At 35.3% G+C, this 22,373-nt stretch overlaps 1 protein-coding gene across 6 annotated transcripts in view; it reads left to right on the top strand.

Moving 5' to 3' along the window:
- The window catches only part of IFT80 (intraflagellar transport 80), a 123,085-nt gene that overhangs the window by 7,505 nt on the left and 93,207 nt on the right, over window positions 1-22,373 (top strand). For 5 of the 6 annotated variants that reach the window (XM_072807903.1, XM_072807905.1, XM_072807901.1 and 2 more), the window contains exons 2-5: window positions 8,112-8,196; window positions 11,029-11,248; window positions 19,827-19,937; window positions 21,004-21,072. In XM_072807903.1, the coding sequence (XP_072664004.1) occupies window positions 8,158-8,196; window positions 11,029-11,248; window positions 19,827-19,937; window positions 21,004-21,072 (439 nt within the window). In that variant the 5' untranslated portion in view covers window positions 8,112-8,157. The remainder of the gene's footprint in view (window positions 1-8,111; window positions 8,197-11,028; window positions 11,249-19,826; window positions 19,938-21,003; window positions 21,073-22,373) is intronic. The other variant, XM_072807906.1, reaches the window with a different exon arrangement.

Here is a 22,373-nt window from a genome sequence, read left to right as displayed (position 1 = left end):
TATGTATGTGATAAATTTCTGTGACTAGGAATTCTTCCTAGTATTATATAATACTTCCATTGAATCAGTAGCATCTAACTCAAAGTATAGTACATATGTGTCAGATTGGTAGAGCCTAGGCTATTTGCCTCTTTCTAGAGGAAAGGAAGGCTAGAGAGGAAATAATGTTTCTTATAATGGAAAAAGGACTCCTAAAATAGGGGATTCGCCAAGTATAGAAAAGGCAGTCAAAGGTTTTGGGGTGGAGGGCAAAAGAATAAATGACCATTATCAGTAATTTACCTGCCCTTCAATAATGCATGGAAGTATCTGTTTCTCTATACACCAGCACTGGGTCGTGGGTATTTTGCATTTGACCACTCTGGTAACAGAAAAATGGTATCTAGTTGTTTGAATTTTTATTTCCTTAATTATAATTGAGGCTAGGCATTGTTTCATATTTTTGATTGCTCACTGACCACTTGTTTATGTTTCTGTGAACTGTTCATTTATTTTTATTGGTGCCCTTGATCAAATGACTTCGTGGGTGACCATGCTTTCTTACTCTCTGCTTCTATAGTATTGTTAATCTATCCCTCTCTACTGATCCCTTCTCTTTAGTCCCCAAACATACTGAGGTCTACTCTAGTTTATTTTTTTTTTAATTTTTTTAATTTTTTTTATTTTTATTTATGATAGTCACACAGAGAGACAGAGAGAGAGAGAGAGAGAGAGAGGCAGAGACACAGGCAGAGGGAGAAGCAGGCTCCATGCACCGGGAGCCCGATGTGGGATTCGATCCGGGGTCTCCAGGATCGCGCACTGGGCCAAAGGCAGGCACTAAACCGCTGCGCCACCCAGGGATCCCTATACTCTAGTTTAAAAGGCCTTTATAGCTACTATTCTATTTTTTCCTTTAACTTCTCCACACTTAAATATCTTTATACATACACTTATACACCTTTAACTTCTACACTTATGAGCTATGCCTGCTGATTCCATTTTAGAGTATGCAAGGATGATTCTAGTTGCAGAGAATATAGGAATGAACAAAATAGGCAAAAATTCTTGCACTTATGAAGCTTACATCTTAGAAAGGGGAATGGTAAGTGAAATGCATAGTATGACAGATGACCCTAAATAGGGTATATAGGGAAGGCTTTTCTAAGAAGGTGACTTTGGGAGAAAGATATAAAGGAAGCTTAGGAGTAAGCCATGCAAGCTATGGGGGTGGGGGTGGGGGCACAGGGATTTCAGGCAAAGACTACAAATTCAAAGGCCCTAAAGCAAGAGCGTTCTTAGTATTTTAGAAGAAAAACGGAAGTTTGTGTGTTTGGAGCAGTTTGAGTGAAAAGACAGAGAAATCAGGTAAGGTCAGAGAAATAATAGGCATATTAAGGTCCTCCAGAGAAGAGTTGATGTTGTAGTCTTGAGTCCAAAGATGGAAACTCAGGCAAAATTTCTGTGTTGCAGTCTGAAGGCAGAATTCCTTCTTTAGGAAACTGTGGTCTTTGCTCACAAGGCCTTTAACTGATTAGACGGAACCCACTCACATTATGCAGGGTTATCTGCTGTACTGTAAGTTGGCTGATTATAGATGTTAATCACTTCTGTTTTTTTCAAAGATCTTATTTATTTTAAAGAGCATGAGCAGAGGGAATGTAGAGAGGGGAAAAGTAGAGGGGGATTCAGAGAGAATCTGAAGCAGGCTGCTGGGTGTGGAGCCTGATGCAGGGTTCCATTTCATGACCTCAAGATCATGACTTGAGTAGAAACCAAGAGTCAGGCGCTTAACCAACTGAGCCACCCAGGCACCCTTGTTAATTACTTCTAAAAAATACATTTACTGGGACCCCTGGGTGGCTCAGCGGTTTAGCGCCACCTTCAGCCAAAGGCATGATCCTGGAGACCCGGGATCAAGTCCCACGTCGGGCTCCCTGCGTGGAGCCTGCTTCTCCCTTTGCCTATGTCTCTGCCTCTCTCTCTCTGTGTCTCTCATGAATAAATAAATCTTAAAAAAATACATTTACAGCAACATTTAGACTAGTGTTTGTCGAAATGACTGGGCACCATTTGTGTAGCCAGGTTAACACATAAAATTAACCATTACAGTAGAGTAGTCCAGGTTGATAAAAGCTTTGAACACCATTGCAAGAACTTTGTTTTAACTCTGAGTGAGATAGGAAGATGTTGTAGTATTTTGAGCAGAGAAGTGCCATGATCTATTTTAAAAGCCTCTCTGCCTGCTGTGGTAAGTATAGATCATGAGGGTTTAGAGGCCAGTTAGGATTCTATTCTAATCCAGGTTAACAAATGATAGCATGTTGAACCGGGGTCATAACAGTGGGGTGACAAAAATCAGATATTCTAAAGATAGAGCGTAAAAGTTTTGGTTTTCAAAAGTTAGATTTGGGATGTGAGAGGAGGGTCAGTAATCATTCTAAGGTTTTTAGCCTGTGCAGCTGGAAGAAAGGAATTACCATTTGCTGAGATGGGTAAGGCTACGAGAAGGGTGAAGTTAGAGGAACGATCAGAGGTTTGATTGGATCTCAAGTTTGAATGTCTGTTAGACATTTCAGATAAATTGTCGAATACTCAGATATAAAAGTCAGGTTCATTGAAGAGGTCTGAACTGGAGATATGAAGTTGGAAGTTGTCACTATGTAGTCAATGTTGTTTGAACTTATATTAAGCCATGAAACTGGGTGATACCAATGGCAGTGAGTGTAGAAATAGAAGAGGTACAAGAACTGAGCCCAAAGTTTAAGTTTGGGAAAATTAGGACCAAAGGGTGGTGAAATTTATTTCCTCTATAACTCTGCAATTCCTATCCCTCTCTAAACTGCCCATTGAGGGATCCCTGGGTGGCGCAGCGGTTAAGTGCCTGCCTTTGGCCCAGGACGCGATCCTGGAGACCCTGGATCGAATCCCACATCAGGCTCTCGGTGCATGGAGCCTGCTTCTCCCTCTGCCTATGTCTCTGCCTCTCTCTTTCTCTCTGTGACTATCATAAATAATAATAATAAAAAAAAAAACTGCCCATTGAAGTGAAGTCTAACACCCATAACAGATTGAGTAGGAATCCCACAGAGTTCCTGTGCTCTTATGAGGATTACCTCTTCCTCCCTTATAAAACTCAGCATCAACGCTACAAACTACCTAAGAGACCAGTTCCAGGAAGAAGGCTACAACTTAAATTGATTACCCACTTTGCTTTGAGAGACCATTGGGACTATTCCAGCATGCCTTACATCCATGTTTACCTCAATCTCCACATTCAAGACTCTTAATTCCGTGTGTTAGTTCATTATTAAGTTTAGCTGTTGATGATAATATGACAAACTTTTTTCTCTATCACTGAATAATTGGTACAAAACCAATATGGCTTCACAAGATCAAAAGTCTTGGTTCCTTCTATCTTGTTGCTGTTTTATGCATGGCCTTGACATGGCATGGAGAGCATCACTCTTATTTTCTAAGTTTTTGTCAATTATGTTGTTATTTATAAAATTTTTATAAGAGTTAATAAAATGGTTTCTTTAGGTAACCCATTTACTTTTCATATTGCTGCTGTGGTTAACCACAACTGTTGTGCAGTGTTATCTAACCCCCACAGAATGTAAATCCCAGATCGGGCCAGTACGTTAATGATGTTGTAATATCTCTATATGGGTTTCAGAATTGTTAATGCCCTATTTGGCCACACCTAGTTTCTTTATTTTTTGTTTTTCACACTTAGTTTCAAAGTCAGCTGGGAAACATAGTTTTATTCTAGGTGGCCAGGTGTACAGCAAAAATTCAGATTTTACTACCACAGAAGAAAGGTTGAATGAATATTGGAGGACAGCCAGTCATTTCTACCATCTGTCCCAAACTCTTAGCTCCTCCCCATCTAAATCCTGCCACTCTGTCTTTGGAACTCATAGTATGTCATTAGCCAAATCTACATTCTCAGCCTCTATTCTGAGTGATCCCTTTACCTTGGTAGTCTAACTTAAATCTGGTTGTTTCCTAAGGAAATTGCTTTCCCCATGGGCCCCTTCAAGTGGAAGCTGTTTTGCCTCCCAGGATCCCATGTGTTAAAAGGTCTTGTTTCTCAATGATGTATCTGGACAATTGATTCTCTTTCTCTTCTTCTTTATAATTTCCTAGTCCCTTTAAAACAAATCCTACCAAATTAAACCATTCTCTATCCTGTCTTTTTACAGTCAGCTGCAGATCTCTTTGCTATTTTTCCTCATTCAATGAATATTTTAGCACCTGGCTAGCTGTCTTTATTCTCTACCACTTCACTGTTATTATTCTCAGTGATTTAATATTGACAAATTATTCCATTCTATTCCCTGGCCTCTTAGTTCCTTGACCTCATATACCCACTTGCATAGTCTTAACCTACTTTATCATTACCAATATCTACCCTCTCTCTCAAAACCTGTTTTAAGCATCCCATTATATGTCTCCACTTAGTTTTCTCCCTCTAGAATCTTAATGTTGACAGTTCTTCAGACTTCAGTAGGACTTCTAGGCCATTGAAGCTACCACATTTTCATGTTCTGCTAGGTAGTCTTATCTTATCCCATGGTTTTGAGTATGATCTTTGTGCTGACAACCCACGAAGTGATGTCTCATTCAGATCTCCAGCTCTGACCTGTTGACTCCAAACTTGGATATCCATTTTCTTCTTGAATTCTCCACTTGGATGTATAATGGACACCTTGAGCTGAACATATTCAAGACAGATTTTTTTTTTAAGTAGCCTCCAGGCCCAGCTGGAGCCCAATGTGGGGCTTGAACTTATGACCCTCAAATCGAGACCTGAGCTGAAACAATGAGTCAGATGCTTAACTGACTGAGCCATCCAGGTTCCCCAAGATAGAATTTTTGATATCCTTCCTTCCAACCTGTTTCTCCTTAGTCTTCATCATCTTAGTACATGACAACTCCATTCTACCTGTTGAAACTTTAGAGTCATATTTGACTTCTCTTATAAGCTCAATTCAACCACAAATCCTGTGAATTCTTCTTCCAAATATATTCAAAATATGCTCACTTCATATCATTTGTGCCATTACTGACCTCCTCATCCAGACTACTTTGATCTCTTTTCTGGATTACTGAAATCCTAACTGGCTTCTCTTCTTCCAGTCTTGCTTATCCTTGCTGTTTTTTTTTTTTTTAATACTATCCATACTGATACTTTAATAATATAAGTGAGATCATATCGCTTCTTTGCTCACAACCTTCCACTTGTTTCTCCATTCATTTAGAAGAAAAAAAATCAAAGCTTTTATTGTGGTTTTCCAAGCCCCTATGTGATTTGTGTCCCTCTTCTTTCCCAATTTCTGTCCACTTCCTTCCTTCACTGTGTATTAACCATACTGGCTTTTATAATCTGACTTAAGCTTAAAAGCCTTACTGGCTGCTGTATTTAGGAGAGCTTGAAGTGGTTAAGTGTAGGAGCAGGAAGATCAGCTCTGGGTCTGCTATAGTAGTGAAGGCAGAGGATGATGGTGGCTTGGGACTGTGATGGAGGTACTAAGAAGTGACCAGATTTGGAATATATTTTGATAGTTGGACTGTCAGGGTTTGCTGGCACATTTTTTCCTCTTAACCCCCACAAATGTTGACCTATACTGGACCAAAACCAATTTATCATGCCTTTGCTAAAGATCTTTTAAGTTTCTGATTATAATTGTATATTCAGATTTTATATATATTTTCTTATCTATTGTATTGTCATTTCCAGAAGCAACAATTTGTCTGCCTTTATTGTTTTAAAATCCATATAAGCTTGGTGAATTTGAATTATTTCGAAATGGAGCATTTTGTAGATACTTTTGCTCTTTTTTCATCCCCTGTAATTGGAGAAGGTCTGATGGAAGGGAGGAGGAGTTTTGAGAAAGGTGCTAAAGGTGTTCCTAAGGACCAAAAAGTAAGCCTTGGAAGGTGTGCCTAGAAGAGAGTGTATTCTTGCTCTGGCTAGGTTGATACTTTTTAAGAAAAACAGAGGTCTCCCTAAGTGAACTATCTAGAAGAGAAATGTTTTGACCCTAGTTGCATATTGGTTGACCATAAAACTTCAGATTTTTTCTGTGGTTTTAATAGTCCCCACCCCCACCAGTCTAACAAATTTATGAGCAGAATAAGTGGAAAAGGTGTTTTGAAATACAGTTGTATTTAGCACTTTGCTGATCTAAAAGTCTTCTTGGATTTGGGAGAATGAGAAATATCTAAGGGATACCCACTGAATACTTGCCTATACTCAGCACCTCCTTTGATGTAGTTAGCAGTAATTTTCTATTGGGGGAAAAGACTTTTATTCCTTTAATTACTCTTTCATTTGTTTTTTTCTTTTTTGTCTAGTGATATTACTCAGAAAGAATTCTGTAACTATAAATTAGATTCAGACAATTTAGCAATTTTCTTGGTTTATATATATATTTTTAAATAAGAGTAATTTATTTATAAATTTTTTTTGAAGATTTATTTATTTACTTGAGAGTGAGTGAGCAGGGAGAAGGGAAGAGGGAGACAAGCAGACTCCCTGCTGAGCTGGGAACCTGACCCCGGGCTCAATATCAGGACCTCAGGGATTATGATCTAAGCCAAAATCAAGAGTTAGGTGCTTAACCCACTGAGCTACCTAGGTGCTCCCAAGAGGAGTTTTTAAAAATATATTTATTTATTTAAAAGAGAGAGAGAGGTTGTGCATGTGTGCACGTGATTTGGGGGGAGGGGAGTATAGAGGGAGAGAGAGAGAGAAAGAATCTCAGGCAGATTCCTTGTTGAGCGCAGAGCCAGAACCTGGGCTCAATCTCATTACCCTGAGATCATAACCGGAGCTGAAATCAAGAGTCTGACGCTTAACTAACTGACCTGCCCAGGCACCCCAGTTTAAGTTTTTTACTTTCACTCCAGCGACATACAGTGTTATATTAGTTTTAGGTGTACAATATAGTGATTCAACAATTTTATACATTACTCAGTACTCTTCGTGTTAAGTGTATTCTTTAATCTTTATGACCTATTTCATCCTCACCCACTGACCCTCTGGTAATCATGTTTGTTCTTCATATATATATAGATATAGATACATATATATCACCTCTTCTTTTTTTTTTTTTAAGATTTTATTTATTTATTCATGAGAGACACAGAGAGGCAGAGATATAGGCAGAGGGAGAACCAGGCTCCCTGTGGCGAGCCCGATGCAGGACTTGATCCCAGGGCCCCAGGATCATGCTCTAAGCTGAAGACAGATGCTCAACTGCTGAGCCACCCATGAGTCCCTATCACCTCTTCTTTATCCATAGTTTGGCTATTGAAAATAATGGTGCAATAAATATAGGGGTACATAATATCCTTTTGAATTAGTGGTTTTGTATTCTTTGGGTAGATACCCAGTAGTGTGATTACTGGATTGTAGGGTAGTTCTATTTTTAATTTCTTTGCAGAAACTCCATTTGATTTGTATCTTCTGATGACATGGTTATTTGGGGGAATATTACTCTTCTTTTTCCATATTTTTATTTGACAATTACATTGTGATTTTTTTTATAGTTTTTATAAGAGATTTATTACCTTTTCCTTAAATAACTCACTTATTTTTACATTGCCACCATGGCTAACATACCTGTTGGGCAGTTATCTACTTCCCACGAACCTCAGATTGATGATGTCATAATATTGACATGTAGGCTCCATAATTGAGGCCCTTAAAATTAAGGCCTTGATCCCTTGATTAGATCTTGGGAATTTATTCCAACATATAACCATTCAATAGGACCAATGTTGATCTGCCATTAAGGGTTTCCCAGTTTATAGAGTCTTTTGATTTGGCTCCTGGACAGCCTTTGGAAATTATTTACCTGATTAGATGTAGTGGTGTTCTGCACTTGTGAAACTGTTTTCAGGCAGGTTGTAGAGGACCTCTGGAGTGCAACCCAGGGCTTCCAGTCACTCCTTGGCAGGATTAGCACACTGACTAGTTTTCTTCTTTCCGTGTATTTAATGCCAACAGTATTAAAGGTGTTTCATTGTCTTTGGAGTGCTAAGATGTTTTGCTTGCCTTTATTTTTTTGTGTACAGGTGTTTGTAATGAAGATTTTATATTTTTCCCTTTATTTTTACAGTGAATACAATCAAGTTGCATTTTAAAATATTGCTGAAAGTGGAGACATGAGACTGAAGATATCTCTTTTAAAAGAACCAAAACATATCCTTTTAATGCTTATAAACCTTATTGTGATCATCTTACAAGAGTATTGTTAAAGTTTTCTATTTTGTATTCTAGTTAGTGGATTTTTTTCATCCTTTTAATGGTAATTTAGCCAAATTGTTTTTGAAATATTTGAGATCATGTGTTAGAGGTAATTTTCCAAAGCAAACTATTTGCTCTAAATCTTACTTTCAAATTCTTATTGACATTTTTCTAACTCCACTTAAGTACTGTGCTTAAGTACATAAAACATAGTTTTTGTTTAGTCTACTAGGATCTTAAAGAGCAGATTTTTTTAAACCAAATAATTTCTTTGCTAATGCGATCTAGTGTGTTTTCATTGAGTTCTGCTCTATTTCTTCATACTCACGATAAAGTGGAGGATAAGCTGGGGAAATCTGAGCAGTCAGGCCTCTATTATTTCATGTGGGAAGGTAGCTATTGTAAATATTTTCTCAAATGCACGACCCTATATTTTGGTAACAGGAATACCTAATTATGTGTCAAGAAGATATGACAGGTCTCTCTACCTTCATTCTTAGTTATTTAGATTAGTGCTTCTGTAAGAATCAACTGTAACTTCATTGCAGGTCTGTGAAGGTAAAGTACAGAAATTAGAAAGTAAGAGGTAAGAAATTTTGGTAGCAATTTGACATTGTCACAACACCCAAATATAAGATCATTTTTCTAATAATTCATTTTTATTTTATCTTATAATATGTTGATCTGTGATATATTTGAAATAGAGAAAAATGTGGTCCTTCATAGGAGATAACAAAGCACTGTTTAGACATTTGATCAAAGTTTTAAAATTTTTATTATCTTACTTATTTTACCCTTAGAGTGAAGATATAATTCCTTTTAATTCTCCTTATATCCTATTTACTGTCTTTTCAAAAAGTGTCCTCATGCCATATACAGTCTTACAGATTTCTTTTTTTTTAAAAGATTTTATTTATTTATTCATGAGAGAAGGCAGAGACATAGGCAGAGGGAGAAGCAGAGCAGGGAGCCCAGAACTCTGGGATCACGCCCTGAGCCGAAGGCAGGCACTCAACCACTGAGCCACCCAGGCACCCCCCTTACAGATTTCAGCTGTGTCCATTGTCTGCTTTTACCATTTCAACTTGAAGAATAATAGCAGTTTTTTCAACTTTCTTAATCTGTCAGTCCCTCATTTCTCCCATAGTCTTAGATATGACTAAGATATCTTAGTCATAAGATACATCACACACATGTGATGTGTACTTACAGCAATTTATGTAAGGATAAACATACTGTTTTTTGTTTTGGAATGGATGTGTGTTATGTGTGTGTGTGTGTATGTGTCTGTATATTTTTTCCTTTCTTGGTTTTATCTAACATTCTCCCTTTCTAATGTTAGGTTTTACTTAACATTGCTTAGGTTATAGCAATTATATTGGAACAATTTTTCAGTAATGGTCTCAGGATATTGCAGTCCTTTTGTTTAGATTATATGCTGAATATTCCAATGCTACTTTATTACCCTTTTTTTGCAGACTTTTAAGATCTGCCTATAATTTCTCTTTTACCTTTTTGGTTATTTGCTTAATCTATCATTTTGAAGTATTAAACAAATCTTAGAACATTCCAGAATACTATGGCACATCGTTTCTTTCTTTTTCCTTAGAGTTTTTTTTTTTTTTTTAAGATTTTATTTATTTATTCATAGAGATGCAGAGAGAGAGAGAGAGGCAGAGATACAGGCAGAGGGAGAAGCAGGCTCCATGCAGAGAGCCTGATGTGGGACTCATCCAGAGTCTCCAGGATCACGCCCTGGGCTGTAGGCGGCACTAAACCGCTGCGCCACCGGGGCTGCCCTCCTTAGAGTTTTTTGATTGCTGAAATAAGCCAGTAGAAAGCACTAGTGAGAGGAGAAGGAAGTAAAAGGATTATACAAAAACAACAGGAGAACAAACAACCCAACTAGGAATGAGCTGGTAATATAGATACCCAGATATAAACAAGAGAAAGGTTCCTCGTAAATGACAAACTGAAATGCCTTCTCTATACACACGGTTCTGCTAGGGTAACCAGCCAGTTCTGGTGGAGGAAGAGAGGGCTACTTGAGCTCCTCAATTTCTAGAAATTCTGATAAATCAGAGACCGAGAAAAATAAGTTAAATAAAGTAGGAATTTTAGAGTTCATATCTTATCCACTGCTATGCATCATGTAGATGTAGTAAATTATAGTTGAATTGTTTCCTGAGTTTAATGTCAAAAAGTATGGTAAGATTTTAGTTTTGGCAGTTAAGCTGTAGGTTTTTTCCTAGGTAAATTGTGATTATAATGTATGATTTAAGCAGGTATATTACTGTTAGAATTCAGTCTTCTTTTAACACTTTGATTTTTTTTAACTTATCAAAATAATACATATTTATTCTAATGACTTAAATATTATGGATCTACGTAGATTTAAAAACTATAGTTCCCTTTTCTTTTCACCTATCTCCCAACAGTTAAGTGTATATTCTTTCATACCTTTCGATTTGTTAGGTGTTTTTGTGTATCTTTTCACCTTATTTATGGAATATTTTGTAACACAATTTAAGATTTTTCATGTTGCCAGATCTTTCTTTTTTTCCTCTTCGCCATGTGGATTTCTTGCTCTCCATTCTTCTTACAACTGTCTTGATGTTATTTTCCTTTATATGGAAAAAATATGAAAGTCGTGAAATGAAAAGCATATTTAGAAGCTTGAAATATTTGACCCTATTTTATCTTTTTCTTATAACCTACATCTGCAAATTATTTTATTTATTAAGATTTAAGGCTTTTTCATTTTATGTCTCCTTAACACGGTGACACATCAAGAATTAGTAAGCTGTGTGGGCTGGACTACTGCTGAAGAACTGTATTCATGTAGTGATGATCATCAGATAGTGAAGTGGAATTTGTTAACTGGTGAAACAAGTCAAATAGTAAAGCTTCCTGATGATATTTACCCAATAGATCTTCACTGGTTTCCAAAAAGTTTAGGCATAAAGAAACAAACTCAAGCAGAAAGCTTTGTCCTCACAAGTTCTGATGGTAAGTTTTTAATAAATATCATACACTCATCTTTGTATTTAAAAGACATAGTCTATTAGTATGACTTATGCTTTTAGTTGTTTCACAAAGCCAATATTTCTAGATCTGCATACCTTCATCTACACATATTTAATCTATATTCTTTGTAGTCATTTGGTTTGTGTTTAGGCTATAAAGCTATATGGTCATGGAAGGAAGTGAATTAAGCTGGCATATCCTGGGATTTGATCTGAGCTTTCAGCTTTACTTTTTCGGTCATCTCACAGAAAATAGTTATTAAGCTTTTCTCAGTTTTAGTTTCTAATTTCATCAAATTTAACTTTATAACATAACCACACTAAAAAAAATTGGAAACCACGTGAAAATATGGACACCATGCAACATTTAGTAAGCCATTAGATATTGTCTTTATTTTCTAGTACATGTTGATTTCCACTTAACAGAGTTGGAGATTTATTTAATATGACTGTAGCTTTATTACTGTTGAGTAAAAAGCATTATTTTTCTTCTTTTTTGAGGTAATGATTTTATTTTAGAAATAATGTGAGCTGTTTTTGTCTGTATTACATTATATCTACTATGTCGATTTGATACATCCATCAAAAGTAGTGGAAACTTACTTGAGTAATTTATGCACAGATGGGGTTTTTTGGGTTCACGTAACTCCAGGGGTAGATCTCCAAATACAGCTGCATTAGCCCCCATTCTCACCATCTCTTGGATGGGCTCTCTCCATCCAAGGTGAGCATAGTAGCAGCCAGGAGCTCAAGGCTCATCCTAGAAAAGAAATGTCACAGAGAAAGTGCTTCTTCCTCAGTATCTCTTGCAGACAAGTTTCAGAGAGAGTCCTGATCGAGCTTGGGTTATATGCCCATGAGAGAATCATTTTAGTCAAGGGAATGAGACATTGACTGAGCATAGCAGGCCTCAGGCCACCATGGAAAGGGAAAGAGAGAAGAGGGCTTTTGTAACCAGAAGAGAGAAGGGATGTTATGGCAAAGTATCAAATCAGATTCCACTTCTTTGGAGATGAATTTACCATAGTATTTTTTTAACCTGATTTTTCTGAGTCTTGATTAAGTGAGATATTGTGTGAAAGCAGTTGGCACTTAGAAGATTGACTCTGAACCATAGCTAGAATTTGGCTTACCTCAGATGATAAAATGAAGGGTTGACTTAAAAAAAAAAACCACAAAACTTTTTATATAATTTCACATTTACTGAAAGGTAGTACAGATTATACAGTACAAATAAATCCTGCATATCCTTTATCCAAATTCATTAATTGTTAACATTTTATCCCATGTACTTTATCAGTGGCTCTCTGCCTCTCTCCCTACCCCTCTTCTCTACACACACACACACACACACACACACACACACATATTTTCCCCCTAAATATTTAAGGGTAATTTATATACTTCTAGACGTGTGACATGCCCCTTTTACCATAAATACTTAAGTGCATTTCCCAAGAATGAGGATTTTCTGGGTTTCTTTTTTTTTTTTTTTAAGATTTTATTTATTTATTTGAGAGATTGAGAGTGAGCAAGAGAGAGAATACACAAGCAGGGACAGAGGGAGAGAGAGAAGCAGGCTCCCATGCTGAGCTGGGAGTCTGACACAGGGCTTGATCCCAGGACCCTGGGATCATGACCTGAGCTGAACACAGATGCTTAACTGAGCCACCCAAGCACCCCGAGGATTTTCTGTTATATAACTACAAAACATTGATCAAAATCAGGAAATTTAACATTGATGTTATATTAAATGTACAGTTCATATACAAATTTTAACAATTGTCCTAATAACATCTTTTATAGAAATTTGTTTTTTTCTGGTACAGAATAACACATTGCTTTTGTCATATCTCTCTAACTTTCTTTAATCTAGAGTCTCCTCAGCCTTTCTTTTATGACCTTGACAGTTTTAAATAATACAAACCTGTTTTTTCAAAAAAAAAAAAAAAACAAACCTGTTTTTTCTTTATAGAATGTCCTGCAATTTGTGTTTGTCTGATATTTCCTCATAATTAGGTTTTGCTTACACATTTTTTTAAAGCAATAATTAGGGCATCAGATTGAGAGATTCATGATGCTGGTTTGACCCATTATTAGTGATGTTAACTGTGATTACTTTGGAAGGTTGTATTCACTAAATTAATCCACTGTGAAGTTACTATTTTTACCTTTCAATAAAAAATTTGTGAACAGATACTTTCAAACTATGTAAAAATATTCTCTTCCTCCTTAAACTTCCTCCTTCTATTTTAGCATCTATTGTTGATATTTGGCTGAATCATTATTACTCAGATGGTTGCCAAATGGTGGGGTTTTTTTTCAAACTCCGTAATTCCTTCCATATTGATTAGTTGATGTTCTGCTGCAAGGAAGAGTCTCCCCTCTCCTACCCATTTTTTTGTTTAATCATGTCAGATTAGACTCATAGATATTTATTTATTTTTTTTTTTTAGTATCCTGATGTTGTAATTTTTGATTTTGTTGTGAAAATTGTCCCAGCTTTGGCCAGTGGAACCCCATCTAGCCAGCTCCAGTGAATTTTTTGGAGGTGGGGTAATGTTTCCTCATCATTTTTGAGCACTTCTTTGCTGGCACAAGATGTTTAGGGCTTATCTTGTGTTTTCCCAGTTCCAGCCCTTAAATCATCCATTTCTCCAAGAAGACCTGTTCTTTTCTTGGTGCTTATTAGTATTTTAAAAACAAGATGAGAATGCTAACAATGCTGTATTTCAAGGTCCTTCAGAGAGCTAAGAAATAAGGATATAAATATATATTAAGAAATATATCTACAGCTATTTCTTTCTCTTTCTTCCTCCCTTTTCCCCCTCCCTTTTCTTTCCTTCCTTTTCTCCTTCCTTCCTTTCCATACTAAAAACCATGAGTTCATTCTGATGCCACCAATTCAACATCACAGGGTTAATTCTAGTCTTTCTCTTTTCCATACTTAGAAACAGTGAGGGAGCCTGTTAGTCTCAATATATTTACTCGTTCAATTCTACAATACACATAGGTCGCTTCAGAATGGCTAATTATACTACTTCAAAAAACTAGAGCTTAATATTATTATTATTATTTTTTGAGTTTAATATTATTAACTTTTGCTTTTATCTTTATAATGAGTATATAGAGTCAAAGTCCTGTGTTCAAAAGCTACTTGCATTTCCCCCTTCCTTGTCATGTTATTCATCTAGAATATAGTTAAATGTATTATTTGTTTGTTTTTTACTTAAGTTTTCCTTTCTCCTCCATCCTTGTTGATTTGATTATTTTTGAATATGTAAAACATTAACAGGGATGGTTCCACAAAGACAATGCTATATTAAAAAAAATACTCAAAGCTCTGTCATCACTCCTACCCACTCAATCCCATACACCCTGTTTCTATTTACTCCCTGTAGGTAAACAATCTCTTTGGTTCTGATTTATCCTTTCTGTGTTTCTTTTGGCAAAAATAAACAGATACAGGCATATTTTCTCATTTCATCTTCTGTATTACACAGAGTCATACCATATATTTTCTTTGCATTTTCCTTTTTAAACTTAATAGTATGTGAGAATTGACTTTTATCTAGTGCATATGGACAATAAATGTTATAAGTCTTGATAATTCATGTTGTCTGAGTGTTTCTCTGAATTAAGATCACTTAATTACACTCAACTAAAGAATAATTGCTTGGGTCTCTATTTCAAATTGGCCTTAGAGAAAACACTTTCTGCTAGGGAAAAAATTTAATGTAAGCATGTAATTTAAAAGATAAATTTGTGAAATTTATTTAAATATATAAGTATAAATATATTGACTTAAAAAAGATTTTATTTATTTATTTGAGAGAGAGAGAGAGAGAGCAGAGCATGAGGGAGCACATACGAGAGACCATACAGGAGCAGGGTGGGTTGGGGCAGAACAGAGGGAAAGGGAGAAGCAGACTCCCCGCTGAACATGGAGCTGGATAGGGGGCTAGATCCCAAAACAGTGGGATCATGACTTGAGCTGATGCCAACTGACTGAGCCACCCAGGTGCCCCTATGACTCCTGAGAAACTATAGCATTTAATTTAATTTTTATTTTTATTGCATAAAAAAACAAATAACATTACATGCCACAGCTAGATGTGGGAAGACCTGAGAACCAAAGCAGAATAGTTGAGTATTTTCTTCTAAGCTAGGATGAGGGATATCTAGGAACTTGTGAAAGACTGGAAAAAGTATGATAGATCAAAGAAAAGAAATGGATAAGGTAGAAAAAAGCATCCAAAAATAAAAAAAGAAATGTTTAAGACAGAAGAAAGTAGTGGGAGGTGGTCAAGGTGTTTGCTGCCGGATAAACATCTGAGGTCATTTTATCTATCACAGCTCTATTCTTTGATAACCCAATACTTAAAAAAAAAATACTATTCTGGTTAAAAAAACACATAACAAAAAAACCTAGCCTATTAATAAGTTTTTAAATATATAGTGTGGTATTGCTAACTATAACACAACATTGTACAGCATATCTCTAGGACTTTTTTCATTTTGTATGATAACCCAATTCTTAAAAAAATTTTTTCTTCAGAATTTAATTTACTGCTCAGGAGGTTCTCTTTTCTAGTTGCCACCAACTTTCTCCTCTTGATTTTTCTCCCCCAAAGTCCGTACAAAAGGGTTACAGTTTTTGAGTCCCTCTTCTGTACAGTGTAACATTCCAAAAGAGATCCCTGAGATTTGATGGCAGGTCTTGAAATACATAGACTTTTGCCAAGTACTTTGTCTTACCAATAATTCTCTCCAACATTACTACTACTTTTTGAATATTTCGTGTAGCTGTATATTACTTTTTAGAAGAGATAGTTGACACTGTAGTAAAAGATTTACATTTAAAAAATAATTGAATTATGTAAAATGCGTTAGAGGAGCTGCCATGTAAAGGAATTCTGGTATAAAATCTTTTGTAAAGCTGCTAAATTCTCCTTAAATTATATTTACTGAGGTTTTTTTTTAATACATTGTATTAGATATCTTAAAATAAGTCCCATATTTTGTTAGTTAATATGTCTACTTAAAAATCCCACTTTAAAAAGAATTTGTGTGTTCATTTCTTTTTATCATAAGTTAGTAGTTTGTTACAGATCTCTGTGGCTTTTTGCAACCATCTGCCAAATCATTTCTGCTATTAAACAGTCTGCAAAAGTGCTCTTGTGTCCTTTTTCCTAACACCCTATTCCAAGCCCTTTCATGTTTCCATGGACATTTCCTAAGGCATTTCTAACCTTAAGAAATGTGTTTTATATAATTTTAATGTTTCCTCTGTTCTTTTTCTCTTTTATAACATTTCCCTCTTTTAAAAAAGTTTTGTTTTCTTTAATGAACAAAAGGTTAATTTTATACCTCAGAATTTAAATATCCATGTTTGTTTTCTAAATCTATTTTTGTTCAATAAATCAATATATTAATATAACTGTATCAATTATATTCTCAACACCACTCCTGCAAATAATTAGAAATAAATTGATCTGTAGTTTGAGTCTTGCATTTTTAAAGATTATAGAAAAGTTGGAGAGAAGAAACAAAATAGTTAAATGGATAATTTAGGGCTTAAAATATTTACAATATGGGAGCACCTGGCCAGTTCAGTTGGTAGAGCTTACAACTCTTGATCAGGATCTTGGGTTCAAGACCCACTTTGGGTATGAATACTACTTAGAACATTTTTTAATAAATAAAAATACTGATATATGTAATTTTATATTTATGCTTTTTGGTAGGTGTAGTACTCAAGCAATCTGTACCTAGACAAAATAGATTTATTGAGTGCCAAATCTATGCAAAGAGCTGACCCTAGCTGTCGTAGTATGTGTCTTCTGTGAGGTCATAGGAAGCAAGAATAATTTTAGCACTTATCAGAAAATCAGTATTAGGTAATTAGGATAAAAAAATCAATGATCTAAATAAATACAATTTCTCAAATGTGGAATAAATTGAAAGGAAATTTCTGGATCTTTCATTTCTGATTTAAGAGTTAATTGGTTAATCTCTTTGGTGATGGACTCATTCATTTTATGCAACAGTTGTTTATTATGTGGAAATTCTGTGCTAGGCAATATGTTAACATTTAGTGAGAACAGACCTGGATAAAGTAAACAATGGCCACAGGATTAGCTTTCCTCTTACTCTATGTCATCTTTAGTTTCCTCTTTTGAGATTTTTCCCCCTTGTGTTTTCTCTGTAAAGCAATGCATTAAAAAAGTATATCCCAATTAATTTCAAGTTGAATTCAGAATATATTAATACTATTATATAATAACATTGAATTCAGCGTAATCTTATTCAGAGTTGAATAATAACAGTTAAATAATAACAGTTGAACTCAGAGTAATCTTATTACATTAAAAAATGACACAGCAATAAATATAAAGTTAAAAGGAAGGTATGAGGAAAAGCAGATGCTGCTAGTGGGTAGTTAGATGAAGGAGAAGAGTAGCTTATTGTAGAGAGCCTAGAAAATGAATGATGAGAAAGTAAAGCTATTGAATGGAATGAGAAAAAAAGAATGTCAGTGCAGTCTTTTATTTATTTATTTATTTATTTATTTATTTATTTATTTATTTATTTAAAGTTAGGAGATAGTTACTGAGTTGGTTAAATTTAACAAATGCTGATTATGTAAACACACTATTGCAAATAAAAATATGACTAAGACATGGCCCCCTGCCCTGATACAGATCAGGGATCATAGCCAATAAAAAATGCTGCAACAGAGCTGCAAATAATTTGCACTGTGTGTAAAAAAAGAGGTAATGACTTTGTTAATAAGAATGGGTAGATGGTTACAGAAATAACCACAGGGTGCTGGGTGTTAAATGTTTCAAAGCCATCTGTATTAGAGTTTTCCAGAGAAATGTTTTAAAGCTATCTCAAGCATCTGACTTAGATATATTTTTAATGAAGTGTTAATATTAAGCCAGTCTTGAAAAGCCTTAGGTTGAAAGTGAATTCAAACAAAATAAATTCTCTGAGTCAAAATTTGATGAGATAGCCACATTATTTTTTTACTTTGAAATATATATATGTTTTAATATATATGTGTAAATATATATACTAAAACATATATATATTGATTTGGGGGAAGTTTCTAATTTCACTGTACTTAGTTATTTTATTATGAGCTATATATTCTTAGATTTCATGATTATTTAAAACTACACTGATCTTTTCTCTGCTTTATGTAGCATTTATTCTTTACACAGTTGATTTGTCCCATTGACATCCTTAGTTTGCTTAGGTCCTTTAGGGTTGTAAGTTTTTACTTTTTACCTATATGTGTGTGAACTTTTTGAGGCTAGCAACCAAGTAGCCTGCTCCTTTTTTTCTACCTAGAGCCTGGCACAATATGAAATCTTTTAAGACAAGTATTTTAAAATTTGGAATTATAAATTGTTAAATTAATTAAACAACATGGCCATTAAACAGATAGCCCTAAAGCCTTTGGCCAGTGTGAGCAAACCAAAATCTGTCTGTAAATGCTTCAAGGTTTTGAAATTGAAACCTAAGGACAACCAGTCACAAATAGCCAACTAGGCCTTAGGCTATAGCCAATCAATAATTTCCTTACTTTGCTTCCACTTTTCTCTATAAAAGTCTCTCCCTGAACTCCTATTGGTAAAGCCCCTTCTTTACCACTTATGGTTTAGTATTGCCCAATTGGAAAATTTTTGTTCAAATAAACTCTTAAAATTTTTTGGTAGGCCTTAGTTTATTTATTTTTTATTTTTAGAGAGGAGAAAGGAGAGGAGGGGCATAGAGAAAGAGAGAATCTTTTTTTTTTAAATGAGATTGGGGGTGGGGAGGAGGAGTAGAGATAGAGAATCTTAAGCAGGCTCCAGGCCAAGGATAGAGCCCAATGTAGGGCTCAGTTTATGATCCTGAGATCATGACCTGAGCTGAAATCAAGAGTCAGATACTTAACCCACTGAGCCACCCAGGTGCCCTTGCCTCAGTTTATTTTTTAGCACCATTTAACTTTCCTAGTTCCTATTCTCTACACCTTTTCCAGCTTTTCTATAGCTTGCCAAGAAAAACACAAACAAACCCCATCAAGATTGCAAAACTCTGCTTCTCAGCTCCTCTGACCATATCCCAGAGGAGATTGATTGTTTTTCTGATCTACTGTAGCATCATATACATACTTCTATTACACCATTTGTTTCAAGGTTTTATAGTTTTGTTTTCCTGCCTATTTTCCAATGGATTTGTTTTTTCCTTGAGAGTGGGAACAATTATTTGAATAGGAATATTATTTGTCCTTAGGTCTCCAGTGCCTACCACTATGCTAACTAGTCTAGTAGTAGGCACTCAACAGATACTTGTTGATTGAGTAAATTCTTTTTTTTTTATTTATTTTTTATTGGAGTTCCATTTGCCAACATACAGCATAACACCCAGTGCTCATCCCATCAAGTGCCCCCCTCAGTGCCCGTCACCCAGTCACCCCTACCCCCCGCCCACCTCCCTTTCTACCACCCCTTGTTCGTTTTGATTGAGTAAATTCAAATAGATTTCTCAAGTATAATTTCTTTTAGGTAAATTTCATCTAATTTCTAAGTTAGGAAGAGTGGAAAAGAGCGTAGAAGCTCACTGTGGAGCAGTTCTTGCAGGAAGATGGAATTATGAAGGAACAGCATTAGTTACAGGTAAGCTGTCTGCAAAAATGACATTTTAAATACATTTTTAATTTTATTTTTTTAAGATTTTATTTATTTATTCATGAGAGACACAGAAAGAAAGAGGCAGAGACATAGGCAGAGGGAGAAGCAGGCTCCATGCAGGGAGCCCGATTCAGGACACGATCCCAGGACTCCAGGATCACACCCTGGGCCTAAGGCAGGTGCTCAACCACTGAGCTACCTAGGCGTCCTTTAAATACATTTTTTAAAGAAAAATTTTCACAGAATCAGAATATTTTCTTTAGTAATAATGTATTTCATTGTTTAAGAACATATAATTGGCACAGCATTGAACTAGGCTGGTAGGTAATGTTATAATTCAGAATGTCATGTTAATTATTAGTTTTCATTTATGACTTATGGAGAATGTTCTGTCGAGGCTTTTGAAATGGCTAATTATGGGGTAAATAAAAGTTGTAGTTCTTTAAATTTTAAATATCAAAATATTCTTATTTAACTGAACTTTACCTTCATTCCGTCATTCTCCCACCTCCTGCCCTATTGTAAGTATTCTCATCTTCAGCTGTGGTATTATTTATCTAATGTTGTCTAACAAATAACTCTAAAAGATAATGGCTTAAGATAATAAACATGTATTATCTCACAGTTTCTGTGGAACAAGGAACAACTTAATTTAGCTGGGTGGTTCTGTCTCAGATTCAAGATGTTGGATAGCTTAACTCACTGGAGAATTTGCCTGCAACTCTTCTTATTGTACTGAAAGCACTTTTCTTAGAATTCTAGGATGAAGATTTCAGTGAAAATGATAGCATTATTTGAATAATATACTCACAAATCTAAGATTAAAGGAAAAAGATAAAAATTTTTGGCATGGGAGTTAGGCTACTCTGATAAAATTATTTCAAAGTAATTTCAATTAAATTCTACAGTTATGAAGCACTGTCACCTAATGAGTAAATTGTGTCTGAATTTTAAATATGTATTAATATAGGTATACTGATTTTTATATGCAAATTTCATGTTTAAATTTATTTCCTATAGATAAAAATATCATTAATTTTTCTCTTTATAGTTGGAGAAGATGGACAAATAAAAATCTGGTCAAAGACTGGGATGCTAAGATCAACTTTGGCTCAGCAAGGTATGTGTAATAACCAAATAAGATATCTTAATAGTTCCCTTTAAAAACTATTATATTCCTAAGACTGATTTAGGTAAGATTCAAAACTTGAAATCTCTCCTTTTTTTTTTTTTTTTTAAGATTTTATTTATTTATTTATTTGAGAGAAACCATGCATGCATGCACATGAACAGAGGGGAGGGGCAGAGGGAGAAGGAGAGAATCCCAGCAGACTCCCCACTGAGCAGGAAGCCTGACTCAGGGCTTGATCTCATGTCTTGGAGATCATGACCTGAGTTGAAATCAAGAGTTGGATGTTTAACCAACTAAGCCACCCAGGCATCTTGAAATCTCTCATTTCTGTTTATTCTTTTTCCTTTTATTTTCCATGTTGCCTGATATTCCATGGTAACTGTATTATTTGAGTCAAGAAATATAAGAAACACTCAAGGGCTTTTTCTATTTTAGTGAGTATATAAATGCAGTTAAAGGCTGAGGATTCTTTTCAAATTAATTCTGAATCCTTATGAGCATATACATGCATGTATTATGAACATATAGCATCTCTGGAATAGGATGGAATGTATAGTTAAGTAAATAATAGTAATAGAAATATTGAAAGTAACTCCTAACTTAATAAGTCCTAATAACCTCATAATATTATCACCCTTTCTGCATTGTATTGTATATTCGATATCTGTACTAATGGAGGGGAGCAGATACCCTGATGATCCAAAACTTGGTAGAGTATAACTACTTAGAGCAGGGTCTCAGTTTTCCATGTTAGTTGGAAAGAAATGTCCATAAAGTCAATCTGGTGGTCATTCCTATTGGGATTCAGATTACATATGGGTTTTTTTTTTTTTGTGTGTGTGTGTGTGTGTGTGTGTGTAGCAGATTTATTTTATTAAAGATTTTATCTTGAGAGAGAGAGACAGAGAGAGAGAGAGAGAGCATGCTAGAGACTACAAGTGGTGAGAGGGAAAAGCAGGCTGGCCATCTAGTAGGGTACCCAATGCAGGGCTCCATCCCAAGACCTTGGGATCATGACCTGAGCTGAAGGCAGCCACTTAACCGACTGAGCCACTCAGGTGCCCCTGTGTATGTAGCAGATTTATTTTCCTAATTAGATTTTATGTGGGAATAGTAAAGCAGTTTTCATTTTGACCTGAACATGTATCAGTTGATCTTCATAGATAGGTAGATTATTCTTCAGAATTATATGATAAAGTCGTATTGTGAAGCATCTCTAGTAACAGACTTCCAAAAATTTCCAGATTTCATTTTTTAAGTCATGTTTACTCTTAGGATAGTGTTGAAAT

The sequence above is a fragment of the Canis lupus genome, chromosome 31, assembly GCF_048164855.1.
Source record: "Canis lupus baileyi chromosome 31, mCanLup2.hap1, whole genome shotgun sequence".
Classification (NCBI taxonomy): Eukaryota; Metazoa; Chordata; class Mammalia; order Carnivora; family Canidae; genus Canis; species Canis lupus.
The sequence above is the reverse complement of the archived record's forward strand: the minus strand, read 5'-3'. Positions and strand labels throughout refer to the sequence as shown.